Source organism: Trichechus manatus, unplaced genomic scaffold, assembly GCF_000243295.1.
Source record: "Trichechus manatus latirostris isolate Lorelei unplaced genomic scaffold, TriManLat1.0 scaffold00050, whole genome shotgun sequence".
Taxonomy (NCBI): Eukaryota; Metazoa; Chordata; class Mammalia; order Sirenia; family Trichechidae; genus Trichechus; species Trichechus manatus.
Genome location: NW_004443986.1, coordinates 15,267,532 through 15,295,100, shown reverse-complemented (window position 1 = coordinate 15,295,100; position 27,569 = coordinate 15,267,532). Strand labels below are relative to the sequence as shown.

General features: G+C 39.6%; 1 protein-coding gene across 2 annotated transcripts in view; it reads right to left on the bottom strand.

Moving 5' to 3' along the window:
* The window catches only part of CREB5 (cAMP responsive element binding protein 5), a 467,421-nt gene that overhangs the window by 355,808 nt on the left and 84,044 nt on the right, over nt 1-27,569 (bottom strand). For both annotated transcript variants that reach the window (XM_004377489.2, XM_004377490.2), the window contains exons 2-4: nt 24,951-25,022; nt 17,768-17,861; nt 5,634-5,755 (exon numbers count right to left, since the gene is read on the bottom strand). In XM_004377489.2, coding sequence (XP_004377546.1) covers nt 5,634-5,755; nt 17,768-17,861; nt 24,951-25,022 — 288 coding nt within the window. The remainder of the gene's footprint in view (nt 1-5,633; nt 5,756-17,767; nt 17,862-24,950; nt 25,023-27,569) is intronic.

Here is a 27,569-nt window from a genome sequence, read left to right as displayed (position 1 = left end):
ATGTGGACTAGAACTTCTAATTCCTAAAGCAACAATAACAACAACAAAAACCCAGACCTACTGGACTGGTTGAGACTGGAGGACTCCCCAAGACTCTTGCTTTGAGATATTCTTCAAATCTTGACTCGAAACTAACACCTGAAGTCAGCTTGTAGCTAAATAACAAATTGGCTCAAAAAATAATGAATATCACCCACAAGTACTGTGCTCCTTTAAAAAAATCATCTATATGAGACCAAACGGTCAACAATTACTTTAAAACAAAGATGAGAATGTAAAGCGCCAGGGAAACTACATTAATGAAAATGGAACATCCAAAACAGAAATAATGAGAATATTCATGCTTTGTGAAGAATGTAATCAATGTCACTGAACAACTTGGGTAGAAACTGTTGAATAGGAACCTAACTTTCTGTGTAAATCTTCACCAAAAACACAAAAAATATTATTAAAAAAAAAAAAAAAGCCTATGGAGCACAATTCTACTCTGACACACATGGGGTCACCATGAGTCAGAGTCTACTTGACAGCAGCGGGTGGTGCTAGGTGGATATGCCAATGCCTCCCAAATTACATCTCCAGGCTGGTCTGCTCCTGAATTACATACCTCTATATCTAACTGCCTATCTAATATCTCCACTTAACAAGTCTAAAATCAAATTCCCCAATTATTTCTTTTAACCTCCTTCTGCCACAGATAACCCACCCTTCCAGCTGCTCAGGCCTAAAACCTGGGTTCATCCTTGATTCTACTCTTTCTTATTACTCCCCTTATCCAATCCATCAGCAAATTCTGTTGATTATACCTTCAAAATATATCCAGAATCTAACTATCCCTCCTTCTCTATCTTGAACCAATCTTCCATCATCTTTACCCTGGATTGTTTCAATATCTTCCTGACTAATCCCCCTCATCTACCACTGCACTCCAACAGTTTACTTTCAACTCTGCAGCCAAAGTGATCATTCTAAAACATAAGTCAGATCCCATCACTCCTCTGCTCAAAACTGTCCAATGGTTCCCCTTGTCACTCCATGTAAAAACCAAAGTCCTTAAAATGCCTACAAGGCCTCCCAAAGGGCTCTTCCCTCCCACTCTCAGCTCACTAGCCTCCTCCAGCCAAATAAGCCTGCTTTAAAACAAAACAAAACAAAACAAAACTCGTTGCTGGCAAGTTGATTCTGGCTCATAGTAACCCTTTAAGACAAAGTAGAACTGCCCCACAGGGTTTCCAAGGAGCACCTGGTGGATTCAAACTGCAGACTTTTTAGTTGGCAGCCATAGCTCTTAACCACTACCCCACCAGGGTCTTGTTGCAACTCCTCAAACATACAGGGCACCGTCCAGTTTTGAGGTCTTTGCATTTGTTCTCACCATCTGGAACATTCTTCTCCCAGATATGTGCCTGGTTCAGGCCTTCTCCTTCAGGTCTCTGCTCAAATGTCCACTTACCCATGATGCCTTCCATAACCACTCTATATTTTTCTCCGTAACACTGATCACCATCTGACATATTATATATTTTTTTACTTGTTTATTGATTGTCTTGCCCGCTAGAAGTAAGCTACAAGAAGGTAGGGGTTTTTATTAGTTTTACTCGGTGATATATTCATCATTCCTTGGACAATACCTGGCACATGATGAGTACTTGAAAATATTTCTTGAATAAATAAATGCATGACCAAAACTTTCTGATATGTTTCAGGACATGGACTAGCCGGAGTCCTAAACCATAGGCAAGCTGAGTTTGTGATGCCTGCTGATGAGTTACAACATGCTTGTCCAACCAGAATAAAATCTCTTATTAAAGAGTTACAAGGCTATGAGTTTATATTAACATGGAAAATTGAGGCCATGTGGAATGTGTTGTCAACTATATATGTATATAGATATAGACATTGGGGCCTTTTTTCAGTGGTTGTGACCTGCCTCTAGCCTGTCCTTACTCTATCCACTCATAGGGGTGTTTTTCAAAAAGCATGTCAGGATTAGGAATGCAGTCAGTGGAACAGAACTTTCCCCAGCAGACAAGGGCTAAGCAAGGATCGATTACAGCGAAACCGGTAAGAGCTAAACTCCACAGGACTGCCTTGTTTTTTCGAGACTCACAAGTTTTCTGCCTTTGACAGGGGGCAGTCTTACCACTTTTCTAGGGCTCATTTTAGTGGAAAATTTTTAAATTTCCCTTCTCTGACAGGTTTCCGCCTTACAGTTTCTGGCTTTTGCAGGTTTTACTGTATCTATTTGCTCTTTGGAGCCCTGATGGCACAGTGGTTAAGAGCTCGGCTGCTAACCAAAAGATTAGCAGTTCAAATCTACCAGCCGCTCCTTGGAAACCCTATGGGGCAGTTCTACTCTGTCCTATAGGGTCACTATGAGTCAGAATCGACTAGGCAGCAACAGGTTTTGGTATGTGCTCTTTAACAGAATTTTCTAAACCAAGCGGCAGCTAGAAATTTAAAGAGGTAGGGAGGACCAGACCTATCTTTCCAGTATTTTTGTATAATGTATTACAAAGTTCAAGCAAGAACCTTTTTAACCAAATTCTCCAGATAAATTAATCCATCTTCCACTTTACTAAAACTTGCTGAGGGAACCAACACAAGTCTTTTACGAAAACACTCCGAGCAAAGGAAATCAGAAGAGAGTTAGAGATGCAGAATTAAAAAGAAAAATGTATCCAAATGTGAAGCAAAAGAATGAAGAGGAAGATAATACTCAAGAATAGTAAGGTATGTGTTGAATAGGGAGTTTGTATTTCTACTTTGTAAGCAGGAAGAACATAGTAGAAGTAGTAGCTCAGTGTCCAGTGTGCCAGGGATGTTGGTAGAGGGAGAAGTATGGTCAAAGTGGCAGGTAAAAGTATACTGATGAATTGGGGAGCAACACCTTCTATTCCTTGTTCTGTACCCTGTGGCTTCCAAAGAAACGCTAGTACAGAAGACATCAACCTAGCCCACTTTGCCACTGGATGAGTTACCATGTAGGATGCCCTCTCATTAAGCCATGGCTCCGTGGCTCTCATACAGCCTCCAACCAAGGCTGGATTTGGCCCCTTCAGCTTGAACTAGGTGAGGAAAGAGGAAGATTCAACAGCCTGAACCTTGTTCAGCTTCCAGCGCGTGCAAGTGAGAGGTTGGGGCATGAGACGGTGGTCTTCTGAGAGGCCAGTCCCAAAACCATGAGGGATGCTGGCTACAGGATCCTCCATCCACGTACCCATCACAAAATCATCACATGGCTATAAGCAACATTGAAAAGAAAGAAATAACATATTTCCACCACTGTTCTAGTTCCCTTTCTCAAATTTGCTTGCTTAATTATTTTAATTTTCAAAATTTAATTCTTTATGCTCTTTCTCAACCTACAAGGAATGTATACCATGACAATTCTTTTTAAATTAAAAATCAAGACCAGAGAAAATATAAGCTAGAACTGAAAGTCTAATCCAGGGAGGAAATAAAACATGCTCATCATAGTGTTTTAAAAAGCTCTCAAAGTTAAGCAGAAAACTTGGCTTCATGTTACCTACCAGTCAAAGAAAAAAGAGAAACAGAACCAGTTCCTCAAGGGAGGCAAGCCATTTCCTAGAATTCAGATTTGCAAAAATTTATGTAGGAGATTACGAGTGTAGTGGAAAACCTCTAAAACCACATTTCTACCACGGCTATTCTTGGTAAAATCTCTTTAGAAAAATCAAGGGCATACCAGTTGCCCTTGAGTCAATTCCTACTCATGACGACCCCATGTGTGTCAGAGTAGAACTGTGCTCCAGAGAGTTTTCAAAGGCTAATTTTTTAGTGGTAGATCACCAGTCCTTTCTTCCGAGGTGCCTCTGGGTAGACTCTATCCTACAACCATTTGCATCACCCAGGAACTCTTCAGATAAAACCCCTCTATCAGAAATGAAGACAATATGGACCAGTACACATCTTTCTTATAGTTAAGCTTATCCAAGAAGTCAACTTTAACTATCTTGGGGAACAAATGAACTTTATCCCTTTATATAGTCCCCTGCATATGCCATGTCCATCTACCAAGAACAGCTAAATGTATGACTCAACAGAGGAAATTTCCTAGACTAGAGTTTTTAGGTTCTTCTTCTCCCCCTACTATTTCATGATTGTTGCTATTGTTGTTTTAATCTATTCCTACTGCAAGGAAATATAGTATGCAGGTCTTTTATTTTTATTGAGTTAATACTTTCCAAGTGCTAAGGATAGTGTCTGGCAAGCAAGTGCTATATAAGTTTGTTTCCTGTTTGTTTTAAGGCACTTCATTTCACTAGGGGAAAGGACGTCAAGTATAAATAACAATTGTAAATAAATAAAATAAGTTAATTGGAATTTTATACCTTTTTTGTAACCTTCACCCATTTTCATTATTTTTCCTAAAGTAGCCATACTGAGTAAAAGCCCTTGACTATTATGATGTGACAACGTGACATGAAAAAGCTGGTGAAGGGGGAACATAGAGGATGATTCAAAGGCTTTGAAACACTCAGAAATATCAGAGCCTTTTAAAACTTCCTTTCCGGATGAACAGCTGGAACTTCGGAATTCCTTACTACCCTTCCTTCCAACCATCTCTTACATTTTAAGATCTCTGTTCATGGACTGTGTCTAATATGTCGTTTGGTACATTATGGGCATTCAATAATGCTCCATAATAACAATGAGAAAAACACTACAAAGCATCATTGTCACATTTACTTGTGACCCCGTCCCTTTTCCTTAATCCTGTAAAGTGATTTTAAAACGCCAGCACATTAAGATAAAAGCTGAATATATTCTGCAAAAATACATAAAACAGATCTCCTACGTTTAAGAACAAATAATCCACACTTACAGTTAACGTATTTGTCTCAACAACAGCAGATGTTCAATAATATGACCAGAAAGTAATTGTCAGCTTGGTGGAAAATGACCAGGAAGATTATGGCCAACAGACAGTTACAACCTGGGCCCAACTCAGATGAAATCTCCTCTCCTGCCACTGGGATGATTCTCCTGCTCTTTTGTCCCTTGACCCTTCTCTCCTGCACTCACCATCCGTGTCAGACTTGAGATAAAATATTTAGCAAAGTAAAACAACTGGTTTTACATAGAAAAGTCTGTAAGTTTATCTGAGTCAAGTTCATGAATCAGGTCCTTTTACTAGAAAGCAGGAGGGGACAGGAAGGCTCATGATAGGGAACCCAAGATCGAGAAGGGGAGGGTATTGACATGTCGTGGGGCTGGTAACCAATGTCACAAAACAACGTGTGTCCTAACAACATGTGAGAAACTAGTTTGTTCTGTAAACCTTCGTATAAAGCACAATAATAAAACATAAAAGTAGCACAAACCTTAAAAATAAAAAAGAAGAATCAGGTCCTTTTTTTTTTTTTTTTTTTGCTTGAATTTCATACTTCAGATACCTACTTTTCCCATGATTTATCTAGCTTTGGATGCTATCACAATCAGGCTTTGAAAGTGTTTTTTTTAAACATTAGACAAACACTCGCAAAAGGATAAAATACTATTTTAAGGCCACGTTCACACAATCTGCAGTGCCACCTACTTTCCGCGTGGAGATTTCTAGCTGGTGTCAGAGGACGCGCCTCTCAAGGTGTTCCTGCAAGCAAACCTACCCGCTTGCTGCTCTCCTCCTCTTGGGCCTTCCTGAACTCGTGCTCCAGGGAACAGTCCAGCTCGTTGAAGAGGCCCACTTCCTCACAATTTTTCAGGAATCTCGTTGGAGTCGGAGTCTGATCTGAAAACAGAGACCCAATGATCATAAATGGGATCTTTTGCTCAAAGTCAGTGGCAAACACAAACTAAATTTACTAATCCGCTCCCCTTGCCTTTAATTAAGATGCTGACTAGCCATCCAAGGAGGCTTGATGGCATAATAGTTAAGCATTTGGTTGCTAACCAAAAGGTTTGCGGTTTGAACCCACCAGCTGCTCCACAGAAGAAAAGACTTGCTCCCATAAAAATTACAGTCTTGGAAACCCTATGGGGCACTTCTGCCCTGTTCTATACGGTCGCTATAAGTTGGAATCAACTTGACAGTACACAACAACAGCTAGCCATCCACACCCAAGCCTTTAGATAAAGCAAGAATATGGAAGAAGATAAAACGGTAAATTCCAAAGGAGGAATACAATTTGTAGAAGGCTGTAGTAGCTGAGAACCTTCCAAGTCTCCCCCTGGACTGAAGTTCAGGAGGTCTTCCCAGACACTTTCTGGGGCCTGTACCTTTTGAAAACACTTTGCAACATGTGAAATGGCCTTTAAAAAAAAAAACTGGAAAAAAAATGATTGAGCTAAAAGCAGTCAATAAAAAAATCTGATAAACCGATTTAAGCCTGATTTTAGGGGACTTGAAAGAAAAAGATTTTGTAAAATTGTATATCATACAAAAAGAAACAAATAAGCATGTTAATTCCATTTTGTTACTGGACAAGAAAAATTTAGAATTCCATCTTTTATTCTCACCATCACACAAGGATGATAAAAGGATCCATATCGAACACCATCAGCTTTCATTATTTCTATTTTTTCCCTTGCTATAGTCAAAAGAATGTTCAGAGAATGCTCTTTAAAAATCATAGAATTTCTTTCATATTCCTGACTTTCCAGAGAACTTATTACATAGAAAATTAGAGGATCTAAAACCACTATTTGTGGCTTAAATTTATGCAGCATTTTTTAGTTTACAAAATTTTTTTCACACGTTCTCCAGAATCTAGATCTCACAAAATCCTATGAGATGAGTAGGGCAGAATTACAGCTTCATAATCATTAAGGACAGTTATCTTCCTTGATAAAATGTACTTGAGTTGACAGAGATAAAAATTATACTTTATTTTTAAACACAAATAAATCAATCATTGTCTTAGAATTTAAAACACTGTGTAAACTGCCCTTTTCTCAGAAACAAAGGATATAGGAGCCAGAAAAGACCCTGGAGGGAAGCCTGGCCACAGGAATTATTTTGCAAATGAGGGGAAAAGTGCCGGGTGATTAAGGGTCTTCCTTAAGGTCTCCCAGGTAGATGGTGGTGACACCAGGATTATAACAAAGCGTCAGTGCTATTTCCACTATCTCAGATATTATTCCTATCTTGGTCTATAACCAAAAACCAAAAAAACCAAACCAGTTGCTGTCGAGTCTATTTCGATTAGAACTGCCCCATAGGGTTTCCAAGGAGCACCTGGTGGATTCGAACTGCCCACCTTTTGGAAAGCAGCCGTAGCTCTCAACCACTGCACCACCTAGCTTGATCTAGACACAACCTCAAAACCTCTTTCCACACAGGACTGTAAGCCATCATCTCCAGTCAACCAGAGGGTGCTTTCAAGTTGAAACTAATTTTCCATTCCTGCACTTTCTTTATAAATTCCTCTATTAACAAGAAGCTAGAATTATATGTATTTTTCCAGGTCATACAGTAAATTGCTCCCAGTAAATTGTCCACTGAGATCCAAAGAATATCTTAATATCCATGAAGGTCAGAATGGCTTGATATCCCCATTTAATCTGCTCTTCAGAGGCAATGTTCTCTTGATTCCCTTATGAGCACCAAAATGGTTAACTTGGATTCCAGCCCAGCAAAATCCCCCTCTGCATTCTTCCTCACCATTAGCCTGTTCCCCAAAACACTGAGCTTTCTTTGCAGTACACAGAGAAACTACCACCAAAAAACCAAACCAAATCCATTGCTGTCAAGTCAATTCTGACCCATAGCGACCCTATAGGCGAGAGCAGAACTGCCCCATAGGGTTTCCAAGGCTGTAAATCTTTACAGAAGCAGACTGCCATATCTTTCTCCTGTGGAGTGGCTGATGGGTTTGAACCGCTAATCTTTCAGTTAGCAACTGAACCCTTAACTACTGCACCACCAGGGTTCCTAGAACTTACCACAGACCGTCATAATTTGGGAATAATAAATAAGATGTATGCAAGGAATTGGATTTAGTTGAAAATTGTTTTATTAGTTCATCAATTGATTTCTCAATATTTACATATACATACATATATCCTATATACGTATATAAATGACAAAATTAATATTTATGCAGGCTTTGCATTATACAAACATTTTCATACACTTAGTCTGGAATCTAGATCTTACAAATCCTCTGAGGTAAATAGGGTGGATATGATTTTAGAAATGGGGAAATAATCTGAGCAATGTTAAGTGCCTTGCACATAGTCACAGGATTTGTAACCATTTTTTCACTACTAGTTCCTGGATGCTGCAAACAGTTAATGTGGTTGGCTGCTAACTGAAAGGTTGGCGGTTCCAGTCTACCCAGAGACACCACAGAAGAAAGGCCTGATGATCTACTTCTGAAAAAAGCAGTCACTGAAAACCCTATGGAGCACAGTTCTACTCTAACACCCATGAGGTCACCATGAGTCGAAATCGACTTAGCAGCTACTGATGGCTTATTTGGTCTTTTTTGTTTGTTTGTTTTTGAGTCCTGCTTTACCTTCAGACATGATCGCTTCTCAGTCTAAAACCAGTAGTCTCCTCTGACTTTCCTGACATGTTCGAAGAGCTCTGTAGTATGTGTAACAGATAACCGACAACACTGAAATCTAGATTTGAAAATAGTGTGATTTAGGGCAAGTTGCCTACATTCTCTGAGCCTCACATTCCTCATTTTTCAAATAGAAGTTCTAAAGTTATAGGATTCTGTGGGTCCTAAATCACTACTGTAATGGTTTGACTTCAAAAGTCACTGTAGCGAAAGAAATACATGACCATTTAAATGACAGCTAAATGGGACATCAGTAACAGCTGGAGGTTAGACACTAGCAATTAGGTCAGAGGTGAGGGCTAGATATACAGAAAAAGGAAACTTCTGGGTAGAGTTGATCGTTAAGCTGTGAGAATGGACGAGTCTTCTGCACAGAAGGTGTAAATAGACAAGACCCAAGAGTGGAAATAAAAGGATGTGTATGTGTGTGTTCCCAATCTTCCATTTACTGAGAGCTTTCTCATGGCACACATGGTGCGCTAAGTGCTTTATATATGTACACCATCTCATCAATTCTCACACCAACAATATTAGGTAAAATTTATTTTCCCTATTTGACTTAAGAGGAAACTAAAACTCACTCCAAGAAATTGAGCAACATAATTTTATTGGTAATTGACAATCCTAAAAATCCTTGGTTCATTTCTGTTCCTCATACAATAGAATTGCACGATGATCGTACGGACTCTACTATCTTGCAGAAACAATTTTGCCATTGAAAGATCTCAGAAAACATTACATGTTGTTGTTGTCCCGTGCCATCGAGTTGATTCCAACTTACAGAGACCCCATGTGTTACAGAGTAGAACTGCTCCATAGGGTTTTCTTGGCTCTAATCTTTATAGAAGCTGATCACCAGGCCTTTCCTTCCATAGTTCCAATGGATGGGTTCAAACTGCCAACCTTTCGGTTACCAGCCAAATGCAAACTATTTCTGCCACCCAGGGACCTGCTTAGCAAAACTGAAATAATAGACTACTTGTCATCATTAGAAATGAATATAAGTTTTAATTTCCTTTTATTTCTCTATAATTCTTTCTTAGTTATCTAGTGCTGCTATAACAGAAATACCACACGTGGATGGCTTTAACAAAGAGAAATTTATTCTTTCACAGTCTAGGAGGCTAGAAGTCCAAATTCAGGGCACCAGCTCCAGCAGAAGGCTTTCTCTGTCAGCTCTGGAAGAAGGTCCTTGTCCTCAGTCTTCCTCTGGTCTAGATTTTCTGAGCAGGAACCTCAGGTCCAAATGATGCACTCTGCTCCTGCACTGCTTTCTTGGTGGTATGAGGTCCCACTGTCTCTCTGCTCACTTCTCTCTTTTATATCTCAAAAGAGATTGGCTCAAGACAAAAGCCAATCTTGTAGATTGAGTCCTGCCTCATTAACATAACTGTCACCTATCCCACCTCATTAACATCATCGAGGTAGTGTTTACAACACAAAGGAAAATCACATCAGATGACAAAATGGTGGACAATCACACAATACTGGGAATCATGCCCTGCCAAATTGATATACATATTTTGGGGGGACACAATTCAATCCATGACAGCTTCTTAGTTGAAGATTTACATGTCACGGGCCATGATTTGAGGTAGAAAAAAATAGTAATTCTAGAAGGCTGTGTAAGTCTTCTGAACTCTGAAGTGAGTTCATGAAATGGTCCATGAAATAAAATTCAGGCTAGCATCTGAGGGGCAAAGCACCAAGCAAAGTTGAGAGATGTTTTCTGTCTCCTCTGAAGTAAAATTATTCCCAGATACCTGCACACACCTACATATACTAGCAGAGAGGTTGAAGGAGGTTGGCACAGGGATAATAACACTGTTCATCATCATGGGCCTATCAACAGCAACAGGGAAGCAAAGGCTATGGTCAAGGGGAGTCCTGGGCAGTAAAGACAGCTGTTCCCCTTCCCATGCCTGGAGCAGAAGACCCCAGAGAAAGCCCCAGAGCTGTTACCAAACGTGATTTTCTTTGCTGTATGATACAGTTAGGGAGAAGCAAAGCAGATACCTATATCCACATTTGGAACAGATAAGGCACACTGTTCCTAATTTTTAATTTGTTTTCTTCTAGTGAAAGAGCTATTCTTTCCAGTTACAACAGGAACCAGAAAATGGAGCTTAACTTTTGTTTTAACATTTATTAAAATTAATACTGGGTCTCTAGTTGTCTTTGATCCCACATGGTACCAGTTCCAAGTAAGCCAGGAAATGTGCAAATGTTCAAAAAGAGGACAGCTAAATCTATTGGCAGCTGAAATAAAAGAGGCAGAGTTTCTCAGTCACATGAATGCCTTGTCAAATAACTAGTCCCGCTGAAATTAGATCTGAAGTTAGAGGGTAATATTCATGGTCATAAATTAAAATTCTGGTAAACCATACTTTATTTAGAAACAAGAGCATGTACCAGTTAGCAGCAATTTCTGCATCCTGGGTAATAATGGTTGATGTTATATTGGTGGATAATACCTAAGGTGTGTTCAGTGGTGACAGGTGACACTTCAGGGACTTACAGGAACTGGCTCTCACAAGAACTCAAAGCTGAGACGATTGTTTAAGTTTTCCGCACCTTTCTTTTAGTGCTTCCACTTCAGTGAGGATCAAAGACCACGGCCTTCAGTATGGATTACATCTCAACGTAAAGAAAACAAAAATCCTCACAACTGGAGCGATAAGCAATATCATGATAGATAAAGATTGAAATTGTCAAGGATTTCATTTTACTTGGATCCGCAATCACACCCATGGAAGCAGCAGTCAAGAAATCATATGACATATTGCATTGGGCAAATCTGCTGCAGAAGACCTCTTTAGAGTGTTAAAAAACAAAGATGTCACTTTGAAGACTAAAGTGCATCTGACTCTAGTCATAGTATTTCCAATTGCCTCACATGCATGCAAAAGCTGGAAAATGAATAAAGAAGACCAAAGAAGGATTGATGCATTTGACTTACAGTATTGGTGAAGAATATTGAATACACCATGGACTGCCAGAAGAACAAACAAATCTGTCTTGGAAGAAGTACAGCCAGAATGCTCTTTAGAAGCAAGGGTGGTGAGACTCATCTCATATACTTTGAACATGTTATCAGGCAGGACCAAACCCTGGAGAAGGACATCATGCTTGGTAAAGTAGAGGGTCAGTGTAAAAGAGGAAGACCCTCAATGAGATGGACTGACACAGTGGCTGCAACAATGGGCTCAAACACACCAGCGTTGTGAGGATGGTGCAGGACTGGGCAGCGTTTCGTTCTGTTGCACATAGGGTCGCTATGAGTGGTAACCAGCTCAACAGCGCTTAACAAAACAACAACAACTTCAGTGAGGACCATAGAAATGGGAGAAGGAGATAACCTCAAATCTCAAAGTAAGCTAAGTTAATAAATTTTGAGTTTGAATTTTACCTGAGTTGAAAGTTGTCTGTTGCTTTGCTTTTATAAATCTGAACTGCAGTTGCATAAACACCTGGATGTTACCCTCTCTCAGAAAGTTTTCAACTGGCACACCAGGTTCTCAGGAGACCCAAACACCTGGGGCAAGTACAAGGGGTTTCTTTACCAATTGGACAAGAAAGATTGACACCAATAGGGACAAAAAAAAAAAATTCCTTTGCAAAGTCTGCCATATTTCATATCTCATTCCCTTCCTGGAATAGTGAGTCTGCTTCTTGAAAAAAGCAGGGATTTTATAATTTTTAAATAGCTAAGTAAGGGATACTTGCCATGCTGGGTCCTTACTTGTATATCCACAAACCTGCCATCATGATTTAGGAATTCACCCATCAGTTGTATGATAGGACATTCTGCATCACACTACCAGCTGAGCAGGACAAGTTTAAGGCTAAAACTATTTTTTTTAAAAAAAGCAACTCTGAAAACTTTCCAATCTGTCCCTAGTCTGCCTAGTATCAAAGGCTTCAGCCCCAGCAAGTATGATTACTCCAAAGTAAAGCTAAATGACAAGCACAAAGCTAAGGCCTGAAACCAGATTCTTCTTTTAACAAGTGTTTAGTCTGTTCTACATTTAATAATAGCCTGCTACCTTATTCAATTTCAGAGCTGCGTTTGAGTTCTATGTTTGTCTATGTTTCATTTTCCTCAATGATAAAAAAGGTCAAGCGACAGATAAGTCATCAATTGAAAAACAGAAACAAAAAGAAAACACAGGGCACCCATTACATAGCCAGAGAATGTTCTCTTCTTAAGTGAAATTTTCTCTCCTATTGGTCTGATATTCTCAACTATGGTATTATTAAACGATAGTGTAAAGTAATTTTACATTATTTTATATTAAATTGATAGTGGCTAATAATACTATGAGGAGTCCTGGTGGTGCAGCTGTTAAAGTATTAGGCTGCTAACCAAAAGGTCGATTGTTAAAACCCACCAGCCTCTCCTCGGGAGAATAACATGGCATTCTGCTTCCGTGAAGATTGACAGTCTTGGAAGCCCTATGGGGCTGTTCTACTCTGTCCTATGGGGTGGCCAGACTCCACTCCACGGCCGTGAGTTTGGTTTTTGTTTTCATAATACTATAGAATCCTCACTAATTCAGACCAGTTATAATAAAGGTCAGTTTGAATCAGTGAACATTCTAATTATAGGACATTTAAAGGCAAAATATTTTTATTATTTTTGTGACTCAGATTTAGCCAACAAAATGTGGCTTAATGGAATTCCTCAAGAGGGCCACTCAAATCGGTTCAGAAAAGTATTGGAATTGGCATATCTATTTTAGTAAGATTGGGATTCTCAAAAAAGGTATTTCCTTAGGTCTTTGTAATATTCTTTTTATAGTTATATTTATGCCATGAATTTTTCAGCAAATATTTTCTCTAAATATTCCAACTTAGTCCCTATCTGAATTTTAATAAAGTCCTAATTAAGAGAATTTACTTTAAATGAATTTCAAAATATGAAATTCTTTATAAGAGCAATAGTCAGTAACGACTGACAGAATTCCATGGAATTTTAGACAGGCTTCTTCTTTGCAATAAATATACCTTTCACTGGTGTGAATATATGATAGGATCCTCTCAGTAATACTGATATTACTATTTCCCTGTGTCTGTCCCAAGAGGCAGTGCCACAATGGGAAAAACCAATGAGAATCTTTTTTTTTTTTTTAACAATAGCTTTGGCATGCTTAAAAATCATCCTGGCTGAAGTGATCCAGGTCAGTGAGAGACAGGACACACTCTCATACTCTTAATTGCATGCTGGAATCCATTTATTACCAAGGTAGGGAACTGGGTGACTGAGTGTCCTTACGAATACCTATGAGTAAATTAGAAAATGCTCTGGCAAGGGTACCTCTTATACCACATGCCCAACTGACTCCAGATGTCATAGGCCTAGATTTAATATTAACAACTGTAAGTTCAGCCATGGGCTACCCCAAGTGTTCCAACAATGATCAAGCTGAAATTTTGATTAGCTTTTGAGGGGCTGAGCTGGGAAAGAAGAGTTATTAACAATGTGAGATCACGTCTCTGCTGGCCAAGTAAACTAAGGGATCCAAGGTGATCGTCTTTATCAATATAGGTCATAAAATCAGCCCTGAATAGTGGAAGCTAAAGCTCAGTATTTCCACTTAATTCACTAACTGCTGGAGTTACCCTACACTGCTTTGTCAAAATGGACTGGTTTCCAGGTGAAATAGACTAGAAGCCAGTTTTTCATATATAAAAGTACTATAGAGCAAGGCCTCCAAGGTATTCAGGTAAATTATCCAAAATTCTATTATGCTTGACCATCTAGAAACATGGGTGATGTCACAGATTGAATTGTGTCCCCAAAAATATGTGTCAACTTGGTTAGGCCATGATTCCCAGTATTGTGTGGTTGTCCTCCATTTTGTTATCTAATGTAATTATATTATGTGTTGTAAATCTTAACCTCTGTGATGTTAATGAAGCAGGATTAGAGGCAGTTATGTTAATGAGGCAGAACACAATCTGCAGGATTAGGTTGTATCCTGAGTCAATCTCTTTTGATATATAAGAGAGAAGCAAGCAGAGACAGGAGAGACCTCCTACCATAAGAAAGAAGAGCCGGGAGTGGAGTATATCCTTTGGACCCAGAGGTCCCTGTGCTGAGAAACTCCTAGACCCAAGGGAAGATTGATGACAAGGACTTTCCCCCTAGAGCCAACAGAAAGAGAAAACCTTCCCCTGAAGCTGGTGCCCTGCATTCAGACTTCTAACCTCCTAGACTGTGACAGAATAAATTTCTGTTTGTTTAAGCCATCCACTCGTGGTATTTCTGTTATAGCAGCACAAGAAAACCAAGACAGATGAGAAAGTAGAAATTCCTATAAATGCTAATAGCCACTTATGTTCTATTTGTCAGAAATTCTTCTAGTGGATGAGTAAATCTGATTTTTAAAAAATGCAATACTTTGCTCCTCTCAATGCCAGAGTGTTTAGTATAATCTCCATCTAAAAACTTTTGACTTTTTTTGCTTTGATGACTATTGAAGAGATAAGCAGTCCATAGATTTATGACTAAAATATAAATCTAAGACCCAAACACAACCTTAGTATATGCTCACCAAATCTAGGTGTATAGTGAGAAAATTATAGACAGAGAGGGACTTTGGACAAACTGCTTATCCTCTTGATTTTGTTTCCTCATATTATAAAAGTGGCAAGGATGAAATGACAATGTATGTAAAGCAGGGGGCATAATTACAGGCACAAAGGAAACAGGCAATAAATGGACACTTATTATTATCAGTCTACCCTCTAATGCAAGCTATCTCTACTGTCCTCTGTTCCATAAAGATTCAATTAATTTGCATGGTGGGAAGTTACCATGCTCACAATAGTACCTTCACCATCAATAGAATTGCCAAGGAGAGGAAGTAAGGATGGGCCGTGTGTGTGTGTGTGTGTGTGTATGTGTGTGTGTGTCTGTGTACTATTCATTTACTCAATCAGTAAACCAGTAAAATCAGTTGCTGTTGAGTCAACTATGACTCACGGCAACCCCATGTGTTTCAGACTAGAACTGCCTACTATAGGGTTTTCATCACTGTGGATTCCAACTCATGGAGATGCCATGTGTTACAAAGTAGATAGTTCATCATCAGGACTTTCTTCCAATATGCCTCTGGGTGGGTTCGAGCCGCCAATTTTTTTGTTACTAGCCCAATGCTTAACCATTTGCTCTATCCAAGGACTCCAGCAGTAAACCATCTTTTTTACATCTCAGCTCATTGTCAAAAAGAGTTTGAGGTGAGTTGTGTCAATCTCCCTATGGCTTTTCTCTTAAAATACCCACAGTTACTAAGTAGGGTTTGTAGCCAAGAGCCATGCACAGTGCATGTGGGTTCTGTGATTGTCAGTTGATCATGATTAGTCTCTTTGACAACAATGTTCTACTTCATTGAATAGTGTACTTGCTTATTCCATGGTGGTAATTAGGTTTAGAGCCTGGAATGAGAAATGAACCCTGATTCTAGACCCAATGCAGGGACACAGTTGGGTTCTGAAGGACTGTTGTCATTTACGTTAGATGTTCAGAGTCAGGTGGTGAGTGCTGAGAATCTGGTAAGGAAGATGGAAAGAGGGAGTCAGGCTCTCTTGCCTCTCCTTTCAAGTAGCAGCTCACAGTGTGATCAGCTGCACCAAATCTGATCTTTCTGTCTTACCACTTCCAGTCTCACCACATTCAGAAGTCAGGGAGAAAGGATCCCTGAGCCTATAGTGCTGAACATCAAGTCTTGGCTCACATGCAGAGGCCTTTCCAGACCACATACCCTTGGGCAGCCTGCCTGCCGTTTGCTGTCATATTATCATGTTTTATCTTCATCCTAGCACTTGTCACTAATATTTTCTTGTTTATTTATCTGTTTTGTTGTTGTTGTTGCTGTTGATGTTTATTGTCTGTCTCCCTCCTGACCCCCACTAGAGTGTAGTAAGCTCCATGAGAAGAGGCACCTCATCTGTTTTGTTCAGTGCATCATGCCTAGCACCTAGCACAATAGGATCCTTGTAGGCACTCAATAAATGTTTATTGAATGAATGAATGGTGGTGGAAGGACACTTCAGCCTCTTTTCCATGCGTTGGCTCATGCCTGTCCTAACTTCTCTAAGTGCCAACCAGTTGCCTGCAGCATTAATTGGGCCATGATGTCTGGTGATAGGATTACTGGGCATTTAAAGACATGGTCCCATTATCAGGCGGGGTCTCTTTCTCAGGCTCGCCATCTGAGATGTTGATTGGGTTTTACCTTTTGAGACAGGTCCACAACACTCTTAAACTTCATCTTCCCCTCCATTCAGCAAAATCCATCATCTGCTAGGTCAATATTTCTACCGCTCTCCAGCAACACACACACACACACACACACACACACACACAAGAGCAGATGGACATAGAGGTGGTACACACAGCCCTAACTTGGAGAATGGCCCTGTCTCTCTCTTCACCCTCCACATGGAAAACTGAACTTGCTGATCCCAAGATTAATGACAGAAAGGAGGAGAGAAGGAGAAGAAGCCATGTACTCCTATCAAGCTCTCATTTGGAACATTTGCTTGTTCAGCTCTCCAAATGGGAAGGAAGGACAATAAATTGATGAATTAATTATTGGTATTTATTTCTGCTCACATTTGCTGAGTGCCTGCTATATTTCCATGCATTATCTCATTTAATCTTTCACTTATGATGCAGGTACTGTTTCTTAAGGAAACCTTCACTGACCACTTCAGTACAGAAGGAGGACTCCTTCTACAAAATTCTTAAAGCATTTTTGCTTACAATACTCATTTGATATATATTATGGACGGTCCTTAATTTCAGCTAAGCTTTCACATGCATACTGTATGGTGATATCCTGGAGAACAGAATCGTCAATCTTTGTAACTCCCATGGCACTCAGAATAGTGCAGTGTGCATTATAGATGCTCAATTAATATTTGTTGCTTGAGTGGTTACAGGTACATAATGATAAAAACTATTTATATGGAGACAAGTTTCATGATAAAAAATGTGCTACATTTCCAGAAAATGAGAAGTCTCAGCTCTTCAATTATTTGGGTGAACCTTCCATTAGCTGATTACATTTCTGCTTCGTACTATTTTAACTCTCTGCTATACCTCCGAACTGTATACTTCCGAGGTGCAGAATTTGTCAGTACGAATCAGCTACCAATGGTAGGTCAAATATCTCGCATGTGACTGGTCTGGTCCTCCAAAGCCTCTCTGCCTGATGGCTCCTTACCTGATAACATATTGTCTGTTTTTATTGAGGGAAACTTCAATGTCATTTCATGCTTGTGCCTATGAATCATCAGATGGTCCTCTGTCGGGAAGCGCTGTTCGACAAATAGAAAAAAAAAGGCAGGGGGAGAGAAGAGGCATTTAGTTTTGTAATACATATTTGCCAGAATAGGAAAAAAAAATTTATTCAGCATTGAAAACCTGACAAGCAGAACAAAAAATCCGTTCTGAAGAAGTGTGAAAACATGAGTAAGTTACAAGTTATTTTGTGTAAGCAAAATGTGCTGTGATGTTCCTTTAAATTACAATCAAATGTATGCATTTTTATTTCCTTTATAGTTTACCAAAGGGGTTAATTGTGTTGCAGAAAAATCTAGCTGAATACTAGTAAGCAATAGGAGATCTGTGTCTTCTGTCATTCTCTGATACCCCACACTTTTCCTGGCAACTGCTTTTAAAGGTCTCCACTTCTTAGATAAAACCAAAAAAAAAAAAAAAAAAAGCAAACCAGTTGTCAATGAGTAAAACTCATGGCAACCCTATGTGTATCAGAGTAGAACTGCACTCCATTAAGTTTTCAATGGCTATGATCTTACAGAAGTAGATTGCCAGGCCTTTCTTCTATGGCACCACTGGCAGATTCAAACCACCAACTTTTGGTTAGTAGTCAAGCACAAGCCATTTGTGGTACCCAGAAACCTTACTTCTTAGATAATGTCTGAATATAACCAACTGTGAGGAGTAATCAGTAAACTATATCTTTCCTTAGGAACTAAAGGGTAGACTTTAAACTTTATATTTAGTTAAAATATAAAATAGGAAGAGGTAATGAACAATACTGGAAATATTAAAATAACATATACACCAGGAATATGCTTTAACCTAATAACTACCAATGTTAGGTAGCTTCTTTAAAAAATAAAAGAGTGTTTAAATGAATTTTATTTAAGGTTACAGAGAATTAATAACAGCAGGGTGACAAAAGTAAAACTCTCTCATTTTTACATGAGAAAATCACGTGCAAAATAGGAAAGTGGATCTAGACTTGAGTAGCACTAGAGTTTTGCAAAACCATTTGGAACTTTTCTCTAGCAGTTACTGTTCAACATAATAGTGTAAAATTAAGTCTAAGGCATGATAAGTATGCTAGACATTATCTATAGATTAACCAAAAGTAGGAGACGTGCATGAAGTAGGAAAAGAATCTTGATTCATGTCAGACTTTGGGAAAGAATTACATGCCATGCTTAATTATTTGACGTATATATCTACAAATATACACCATGACATTTGCATAGTACATTTGTGTTTATGAAGAACTTGCACACCCATTATCTGAGTTTTTCGTAATTACACATATCATTTTATAGCAACATGACAAATTATTTTTAAGATTCTATACTCTGTACAGTGTAGTACGCCAGCATTTTATTTTTAATTGTCAGAGGATGATATTACAGTTGTCACAAATCCTGCTCCCAAATATTTTCAGCTGTCTGACTTCTTGTCATATGGTGGGACTGTACTTCCTGGCCCTCGTGTGGTTGAGTGGGGCAAGTGACTAGTTCTTCCCACTGAATCATGAAAAGAAGTGACACAACACCCAGGTGAGAACATTTAATTCCTTATTCGAGACTCTCTCATGTGCCCCACCTTCCCTTTGGCATGGTGACTTGCAATATTGATAGTAGTGACCCCGCCATTATCCTAGGTCTCTGAAGGATTATCAAGAGCAGAGTCTTCTTGCCAACCTACCATAGAAATGTATCCTTGAGCAACAGAAATACACCTGTGTTGTTTTAAGCCATTGAAACTTTGGGATAATTTGTTACTGCAGCAGATCCTTGCCTATTCTGACTCAGATTTGATGTGTTTTTAATAACTGAACTTACCAGAGTATCTGTTTTATCAAAGTCAAATGAAAATACAATGAAAGACAACAAATTCTACTGAACATTTCTGAATCTTTCTTTGACAATTTAGATGATCTTTTGGAGCTTCCTAGTATCTCAGGCCAGTCAGTGTAAGTTTCAGTCACCATTGTATAATGTGGTAGAAATCTTTTCTGAAAATAGCATGATCTTGTTTTCATGAGAATGAGGGAATTTACTGGGCTGAATCTGTGGATATAATAAAAGTAGATCTTCACATAAATACCACATGTTTACTTGCCATTTGTATTGTATGATTTGGAAAGCACAGAATTCACAAAAAAAAGGTAATATGTCAAATTTCTGAATACATAGACTTTTACTCTATAATGACATGTGGCCTTTTGCTGCTGTTTCATCTATTTTCTTGATATTCTCTGACACTATATAATGACCACATCAAATATGTGATACAACCACTACCTATGACTTAGAGACAGATTAAATTTCCTAGTCTTTTTTCAAAAGCCTTATCAAATTTTTTTCTGTGATATATATAACAACAAACAATATGGTAATATCCTTCATTTTATATCCATAAACCATTTTTGGCTTCATGAAAAGATAGCCCCAAATAGGATAGTGACCAGAATACTTATTAAATAATAATAATCATTTCCATAATGCCTAATATTAACTATAATTACCTTCCAAAAGAGACATTACAGAACACCCATGCTTTTTTAAAAAATTAGGTGGAAAATTAGCAGCAAATTTTAAATAACCAAAATGTACAGTTTACAACAAATATAGAGCTGACAGAGGCCACTGGGATTCAAACCATGGTTAATGGAGAGGAAAAAGTGAAATTACCACTGGGGTCTGGGTGATTAGAAAGATCAAGAGAAGCTTGTTTCTCTTTACTTCTGGGACAAAGACGTGTAAGAAGCTGCAGCGTCAAAAATCTCCCATGTATCATAGATTGTTTCTACTACAGCCAAGTGTCTTTCCAATGAGAGAGAAAGGAGGCAAAATCCTTTCAATGCCCCCAACTCAATGCAAGCACTGACATGCATATTTACTCCCCTTTTCTATTATCAGTCACCTTTTTTTCTACATCCCAGGCTACGGGATGTTGCTAAAGTCAATGTCATGATCATAGTAACTGGCTCAACTGTGAGTTCCTAATACCCCACCAGGGAATCCTGGACACTACTGAGCAGCTACCACTTTTCCTTGATTCTAATACTTCCTCACTTGAAAGACGCACCATCTTTTAAAAACAGCATATCAAGAAAGAAAGAAACACTTCACATTAAATATAGACAGTGAGTTTTATTTATTTATTTTGGGGGGGGAATATAAGTTTTACAAAGATATTATTCTTTTTTTGTTTTGTTTTTTGTTTGTTTTTATTGCACTTTAGATGAAGGTTTACAGAACAAACTAGCTTCTCATTAAACAGATAGTACATACATTGTTTTATGATATTGGTTAACAACTCCATGACATGTCAGTACTCTCCCTTCTCAACCTTGGGTTCCCTATTACCAGCTTTCCTGTACCCTAGACAGAGAGTTTTAGATGCATCTTTGTATCTAAATGCGTGTTGGGGGTAGCTTGGAATTGTACCTGAAAATAAGATACAATTCCCATACGTTTGTCCAAGCATTGCTGTAGTCCATAAGCCTTCTCAAGAGAATGACCTGCTCCTTCACTGAGAAGTTCAAGGTCATTCAGAACATACTCCTTCAACCCTTATCACCACTTCCACCTCTGAATTCTCTTCCTATTCCCATATGTCTCAGAATAAGCGCCCTCACTCCTCCACAGGATCCTCTACATTCCTTGTCTTCTGGGATTTGCTGTTCAGTTATGGCCCTTCACGCTAGCATTCTCTCTCTTTCCCTCTCACCGGTCTCTTGCTCTTGACTAAAGCTAGCCCAGCTACACCTTAATTTAAAAAGAATCTCTTCCAAGCTGCTTCCTTCTCAGGCTACCATTAGATCACTCTGCTTCCCTTCACTGCCTAACGCTCTTGAAAGAGTCCTCTATACTTTCCACCTCCACTTCCTCCCACCCACACACACACGTTAATCCCTTGCAATCTGGCCTCCACCCCTGCTCCTCTCTCATAGGTTGCCAGTAAGCACCCAACTGCCAAGTCCAACAGCCTTACTCAGCCCTCACACTGCCCCCGCTCTAGTGCGTCTGACACCAGTGACCGCATCTCTGTGGCATTTATTTATTTATACCCCGCTTGATTCCAAAAAGGAGTTAAGATGGCTTATAGCAATATATAAAATAGAGTAGGAGAGCATCAGTTAGAAGTAGGTGATCCCATAAAGGGAAGGGACCCAAAAAGAAGACAGGGTAAAGCCAACACGCAAACCATAAAGCAGTGGTTCTCAACCGGGGGTGATTTTGCCACCCAGGGGACACTTGGCAACGTCTGGACACATTTTTGGTTGTCACAACTGGGGAGTGCTAATGGCATCTAGTGGGTAGAACCCAGGGATGCTGCTAAATGTCCCACAATGCACAGGACAGCCCACCACAACAAAGAATTACCCAGCCCTAAGTGGTGATAGTGCTAAGATTGGGATACTTTGCCATCCAGCCCAATAACCTGTCCACAGTTCTCTTTTTTCTGACTTATTTAAATATTAGATACGGGTAACAACCACTTCCTTGAAGTGATCTTCTCTACTGTCAGTCATAACTCTGACACTGCTGGGCACCCTAACTCACCCTGGAATCTGGAGAATCCCATTGCCTTAAACGACCCCTCCTTAGAGAAGCCTCCCGTTACCCAGCCCTTAAGTAAAATAAACCTCTCTATAATACTCTTGGAAACCCTGGTGGCATAGCGGTTAAGAGCTACAGCTGCTAACCAAAAGGCTGGCAGTTCAAATCCACCATGCACTCCTTGGAAACTCGATGTGGCAGTTCTACTCTGTCTTATAGGGTCGCTATGAGTCAAAATCGACTTGACAGCAACGTGTTTGGTTTTTTTGGTAATGATACTCAAGGAGCCCTGATTGTGCAGTGGCTAAACGCTTGGTTGCTAACCAAAGGGTCAGCAGTTTGAACTCACCAGCCACTCTACAGGAGACAGCTGTGGCAGTCTGCTTCCGTAGAGATTTATAGCCTTGGAAACCCTATGGGGGCAGTTCTACTCTGTCCTATAGGGTCACTTGAGTCGGAATGGAATCGACGGCAATGGGTTTGGTGTGTTTTTTTTTTGGTTGTTTGTTTTTGTTTTTTTTTTGGTTTATGATACCCTTGCAAGGTGGCTTCCTTCATAGAAAATTATAATTAACTAATTGATCGATCAATTAATCATTTGGTTACATGTTTGATGTGTACACCAGAAGCTCCATGAGGACAGGACTATACTGTGCTGCTCTTTTTCCCAGGGCTACCACAGTGCCTGCACAGAGTAAAGTCAGAACAATGTGTTGAGTGACTTGAACTGAATAAAATTTAACATTACATTTCCAGAGTCAAAGCAAAGCACACTGCTCAAATTATTTGATTCCCTTTGGCTGTAGAGACTTCTCTTTAAAGAAACTGAGTGCAGATCTGTTTTCCCTTAGTTAGATAAGGCAATTTTCTGCATTCACTACGGCTAGTCCTGGCTGAGCAGGATTTTTCCAAGTTACTTATCAACCCATCTGTGTTTCCTATTTCCAAATGACCTCCAAAACCAATTTGCTTTGAAATAACTGTACTTTAAAATAATTTTATCTTCTGCTTTTCTTATTTATGGGTTGGAAATAAACATTCACACAAAAGCTCCTGTTGAACCTGCTGGGACTTGAAGGATCCTGGTTGCTCCATCAGCTACTGACAACATCAGCAATCCCTCAAGGCAGCATCAGCAATAATATCTAATGTTTCTATATCATCTTCCCTCCAGAAGGTTCCAAGAACCCTCTACAAACTCTCTGAGGAGATATAATAAGAAGGGTCTTCATGTGGCATCACCCTCTTCACTGACTCCTCGACACTGTTCTGTAGTACCAACCCCACCATATAAACATACACGAGGGTGGGACTTTATTTCACGTGAAGCTACTGGGCAATTTAGGGAAAGAGAGCCTAACTGCCCACATTGGAAACATGCCTGTGCTCTAAGGTCTAAGCTAAAGTGAAGATTTTGGCATGAGAGTAGCCACATGCAGTCATTGGCCTCAATTTTCCGAAGACCAGAATGTGGAGATAACCCGAGAGTCAAATGTGGAGAAAGTCACTATCAGGTTCTACAGGTAAAATGCAAAACTTTGATTTTAGGTGATGGATATTTCCAGTTCCTTTCAAAGAGATAGATTCTAGTATAATAGTAGCAGTAGCAGCAGCAGCAACAACAACACATTAATTGAGCATTTACTATGTGCAAGCTCTGTACAAAACACTCTAAAGGCATTAACTCATCTAATCCTCATAGCAATTCCACTTGATAGGTACCATTGGAGGCTAAAAAAGATTTAATCCAGCACAGCAGACCAACTGTCCATCTCAAAGTTCAGATAAATGGGAAAACTGTGGCTTCTAGAAAAGTTATGTTGTTGTTAGCTGGCATGGAGTTGGCCCTTGACTCGTGGCAACCCATATACAACTGGATAGGACCTTTGCGATCTACAGGGCTTTCACTGGCCGATTTTCGGAAGTAGATCGCCAGGTCTTTCTTCTTAGTTCACCTTAGTCTGGAAGCTCATTGAAACTTGTTCAGCATTAGAGCAACAGGCAAACTTCCACTGACAGATGGGTGGTGGCTGTGCATGAAGTGCATTGACTGGGAATCGAACCTGGGTCTCCTGCTTAGAAGGTGAGAATTCTACCACTGAACCACCACTACCCTCATAAGAGTTATGAGGGAGGCTATATTATTCAAAGGGGAAAACAAAACAGAATAAAATTCAGTCTACGACAGTAAAATATTTCACCATCAATTCAAAGGCCCAGTATTCAAACAGTCATTGTAAAAGCAGGCAGCCTCCTTCCCCCTTTCTGAAACAACAGTCCTGCACATCTGGTAGGCAGGATGAGCCTGGCTGACTTCCAGGAGGAAGTTATGGGTAGAAATGGCCAACTCAGCCGTATGTGAGGGGCTGGGACAGAAGTAGCTCAAACTACTCAGAAAGGAGAATAACCATAATGGTGAAGATGGTGATGATTATAAGATGGTGGTGAGCGGTATCTTGCTAAAGAAGAATCACCCACAGGAGGCAGGATTGTAAAATAAGAGTTGCTTCCCTGGGGAAGGGGTGGGAGGCACTGCCAGCCAGAGCCAAAGATCCTCACACTCACCTGGGAGCAGCCTGGGGCACTGCAGACAAACGGCCTCTCCTGCTCCAAATTCATCTTGGATTCCTCATAAATCTGAAGGGTCACGGGGAGAGGGAGGAAGGAAAACAGAAACGCATGAATATCTCCTGCTTCTACCTGAGGAACGTGAGAAAGCCCTCTTCCTCCCCCAATTCCTAAATTAGGCAAGAAAAATGTTGACATATACACCGGGTCCTGCCTTGCTGAAGTGCACTAGGCTCCCCACACTCTGAGTTCCTATTGTGCTTTCTTAAGTGCATATTGACTTTGAGAAAGAAAAATACCACAAGGCTGTTGTAGCAGAAGTCCTGCCCATGGAAACCATCCGGGGGGTGTTATTACCAAGTAAACCCCCATCTGTGCAGGAAGATTTTGAGGCAAACTGTGCACTGGCGTTCTTTGGGTCCTGCTGAAAGTCTTTGGGGTTGGCGACTTAGGACAGCAAGAGAGGGGGGCATGACTGGGTAATCCTCAGTGTGAGGACCCACCCTGAGTGACACATCAAACGTTGCACCCCAGCAACTTCAGTGTTACTGAGGGATACAGAAGTAGCACTGGAGTCAACTTACCAAATGATTCTGGTGGCTCCCCCATGGGCTTAAATGCCCTTTCATCTCAGGCACTTCATGACCCCTCAACAAGAGTTATCTCGGTTATACGAGAGTAAATAAAAATCAGAAAATGCAAAAAAAATTACCTTGGTAATTTCGTTAATTTGGGTTTACAAGCTGATTTGGAATGAATGTTAAAATAACGCTGCTGCTCTAGATGAGTTATCTGGAATAGAGTAGCTTTGCAGGGAGAAAACCTTATGTCACTCTCTCAGTTACCTGTTAAACTACAGCGTAGTCATTTTGTATGTAGGAGTTAAGTCCTAAGGTGAGGACATTAGGCAAAAATTGAGTGTAGTCAAAATTGCCTTTGCAAATCCCCCCCAAAAGCCAATAGAAGTACAGTATATATGGTTTTGTGATTACCAATCTATATAATAACATAATGTTTTACCAAATACCCTAAGAAGTACTATGCAAACTTAAGTTACACAATTTAAATCATACTTTTCTTTTTGCCAATTTGTAGAGTTGAGTTGATATAAGTTTAATGTGCTGCTGATGGACCATGGCTGTTGTCGCTGATCTAAAATGTGCTGCTTTTCCTTGGAGCACAAGAAACAACTTGCTTCCTTAAAATAATGCTAGGTGTAGGTGCAGGCCCTGGAGGTACAGTGGTTTAAGCATTTGGCTGCTAACTAAAAGGTCAGCAGTTTGAATCTCCCAGCCGCTCTTTGGAAACCTTATGGGGCAGTTCTATTCTGTCCTATAGAGTCACTATGAGTCGGAATCGACTCGACGGCAATGGGTAGGTGTAGATGATCCCAGAAGGGCCCCCAAGGCACCCGTGCCCGTGAAAGAAGGGGGTCTGCTTCAACTCATGGAATAGTCACCCTTTGTCTGAAAGGACCTCTATTATCTCGCAACAAAAATCAATTTCTACTCTGTACATCTTTCCCCTAAAATACTAATGTATTTGACAGGTATTATTTGGGCAAATACATGCATACTCTCACTTTTCTGAAACATGAAGTGAAAACATTTGCCTTAGCTAACACCGCCAGTCAAATATTAAAAACATAACAAATTTTTAAAAAATATAAACACTCTTCACACCACTATTACTCATACGGTCATACAAGTTTCACAAAGAGAAGCTCTTTTCTCTGTGAATTTAAAATGAGTTCCCACTGATCACCTATAAATACAGTCACTTAGAATAATTTCACAGCTTTACTGTATCAAGAATATTGTTTAAACTCTATTACTGTTATTATATTTCGAGGAAGATACTCAGACTCTTTTTCCACTTGCCCTTGTCTAAGGAAAGTAATTAGAATAACTTCTCATACTTTATTCCTCATTTGCTTTTACCGTCACTTATCGAAGAGCATCTGTCCTCTCCCCTGTGAATACTGACAACTTACTTCTAAGTCTCAAAATAAAGGGTGACTTTAATGCTGAGAAAATGATTTTGATCCAAGATAGAATAAACAGCAGCATAATTGGGTTATCCATTTATTAAATATGCCTTGTTTTTCTAGTAAATTTTTTTTCAGTGCTTTCCTGGAACTACTCTGTCTCTGTGGGCATGATCTGAGTGACCACTGCCAGATCACTTAATTGCCGCAGGCCTCGATTTCCCCTCCTTTACAAGAGGGGTATGGATCTCATTCTTCAGCTACCTCAATCCTGTGTCATACTGATCAGTTAGGGGGCCTGTAAGATATTTTCAAATTATGCAGAAAGGTCTGTTTGTGTTTGGTGTGGGAAAGATGTGGGTAAGCATTATTAAAACCTGCCCCTAATATTAATCATTCCCTATTTATAAGAGAATTTGCTATAAGGTGAGCCTTTCTTGGACACCACTTAAGAGCTTTAGTTGCTAAAGTGATGAAAGAATGTCACTCTTACTAACCAATATTGAGATTACATAAAGTAGAATGGGAAAATTCCACACTTCTGTGTCTATGGCCTACATCTGAAAGTAGTAATTAATGGTAATAATTAGACTAACGTCCAACCAACAGAATTAGTCAAGATTGGAAAT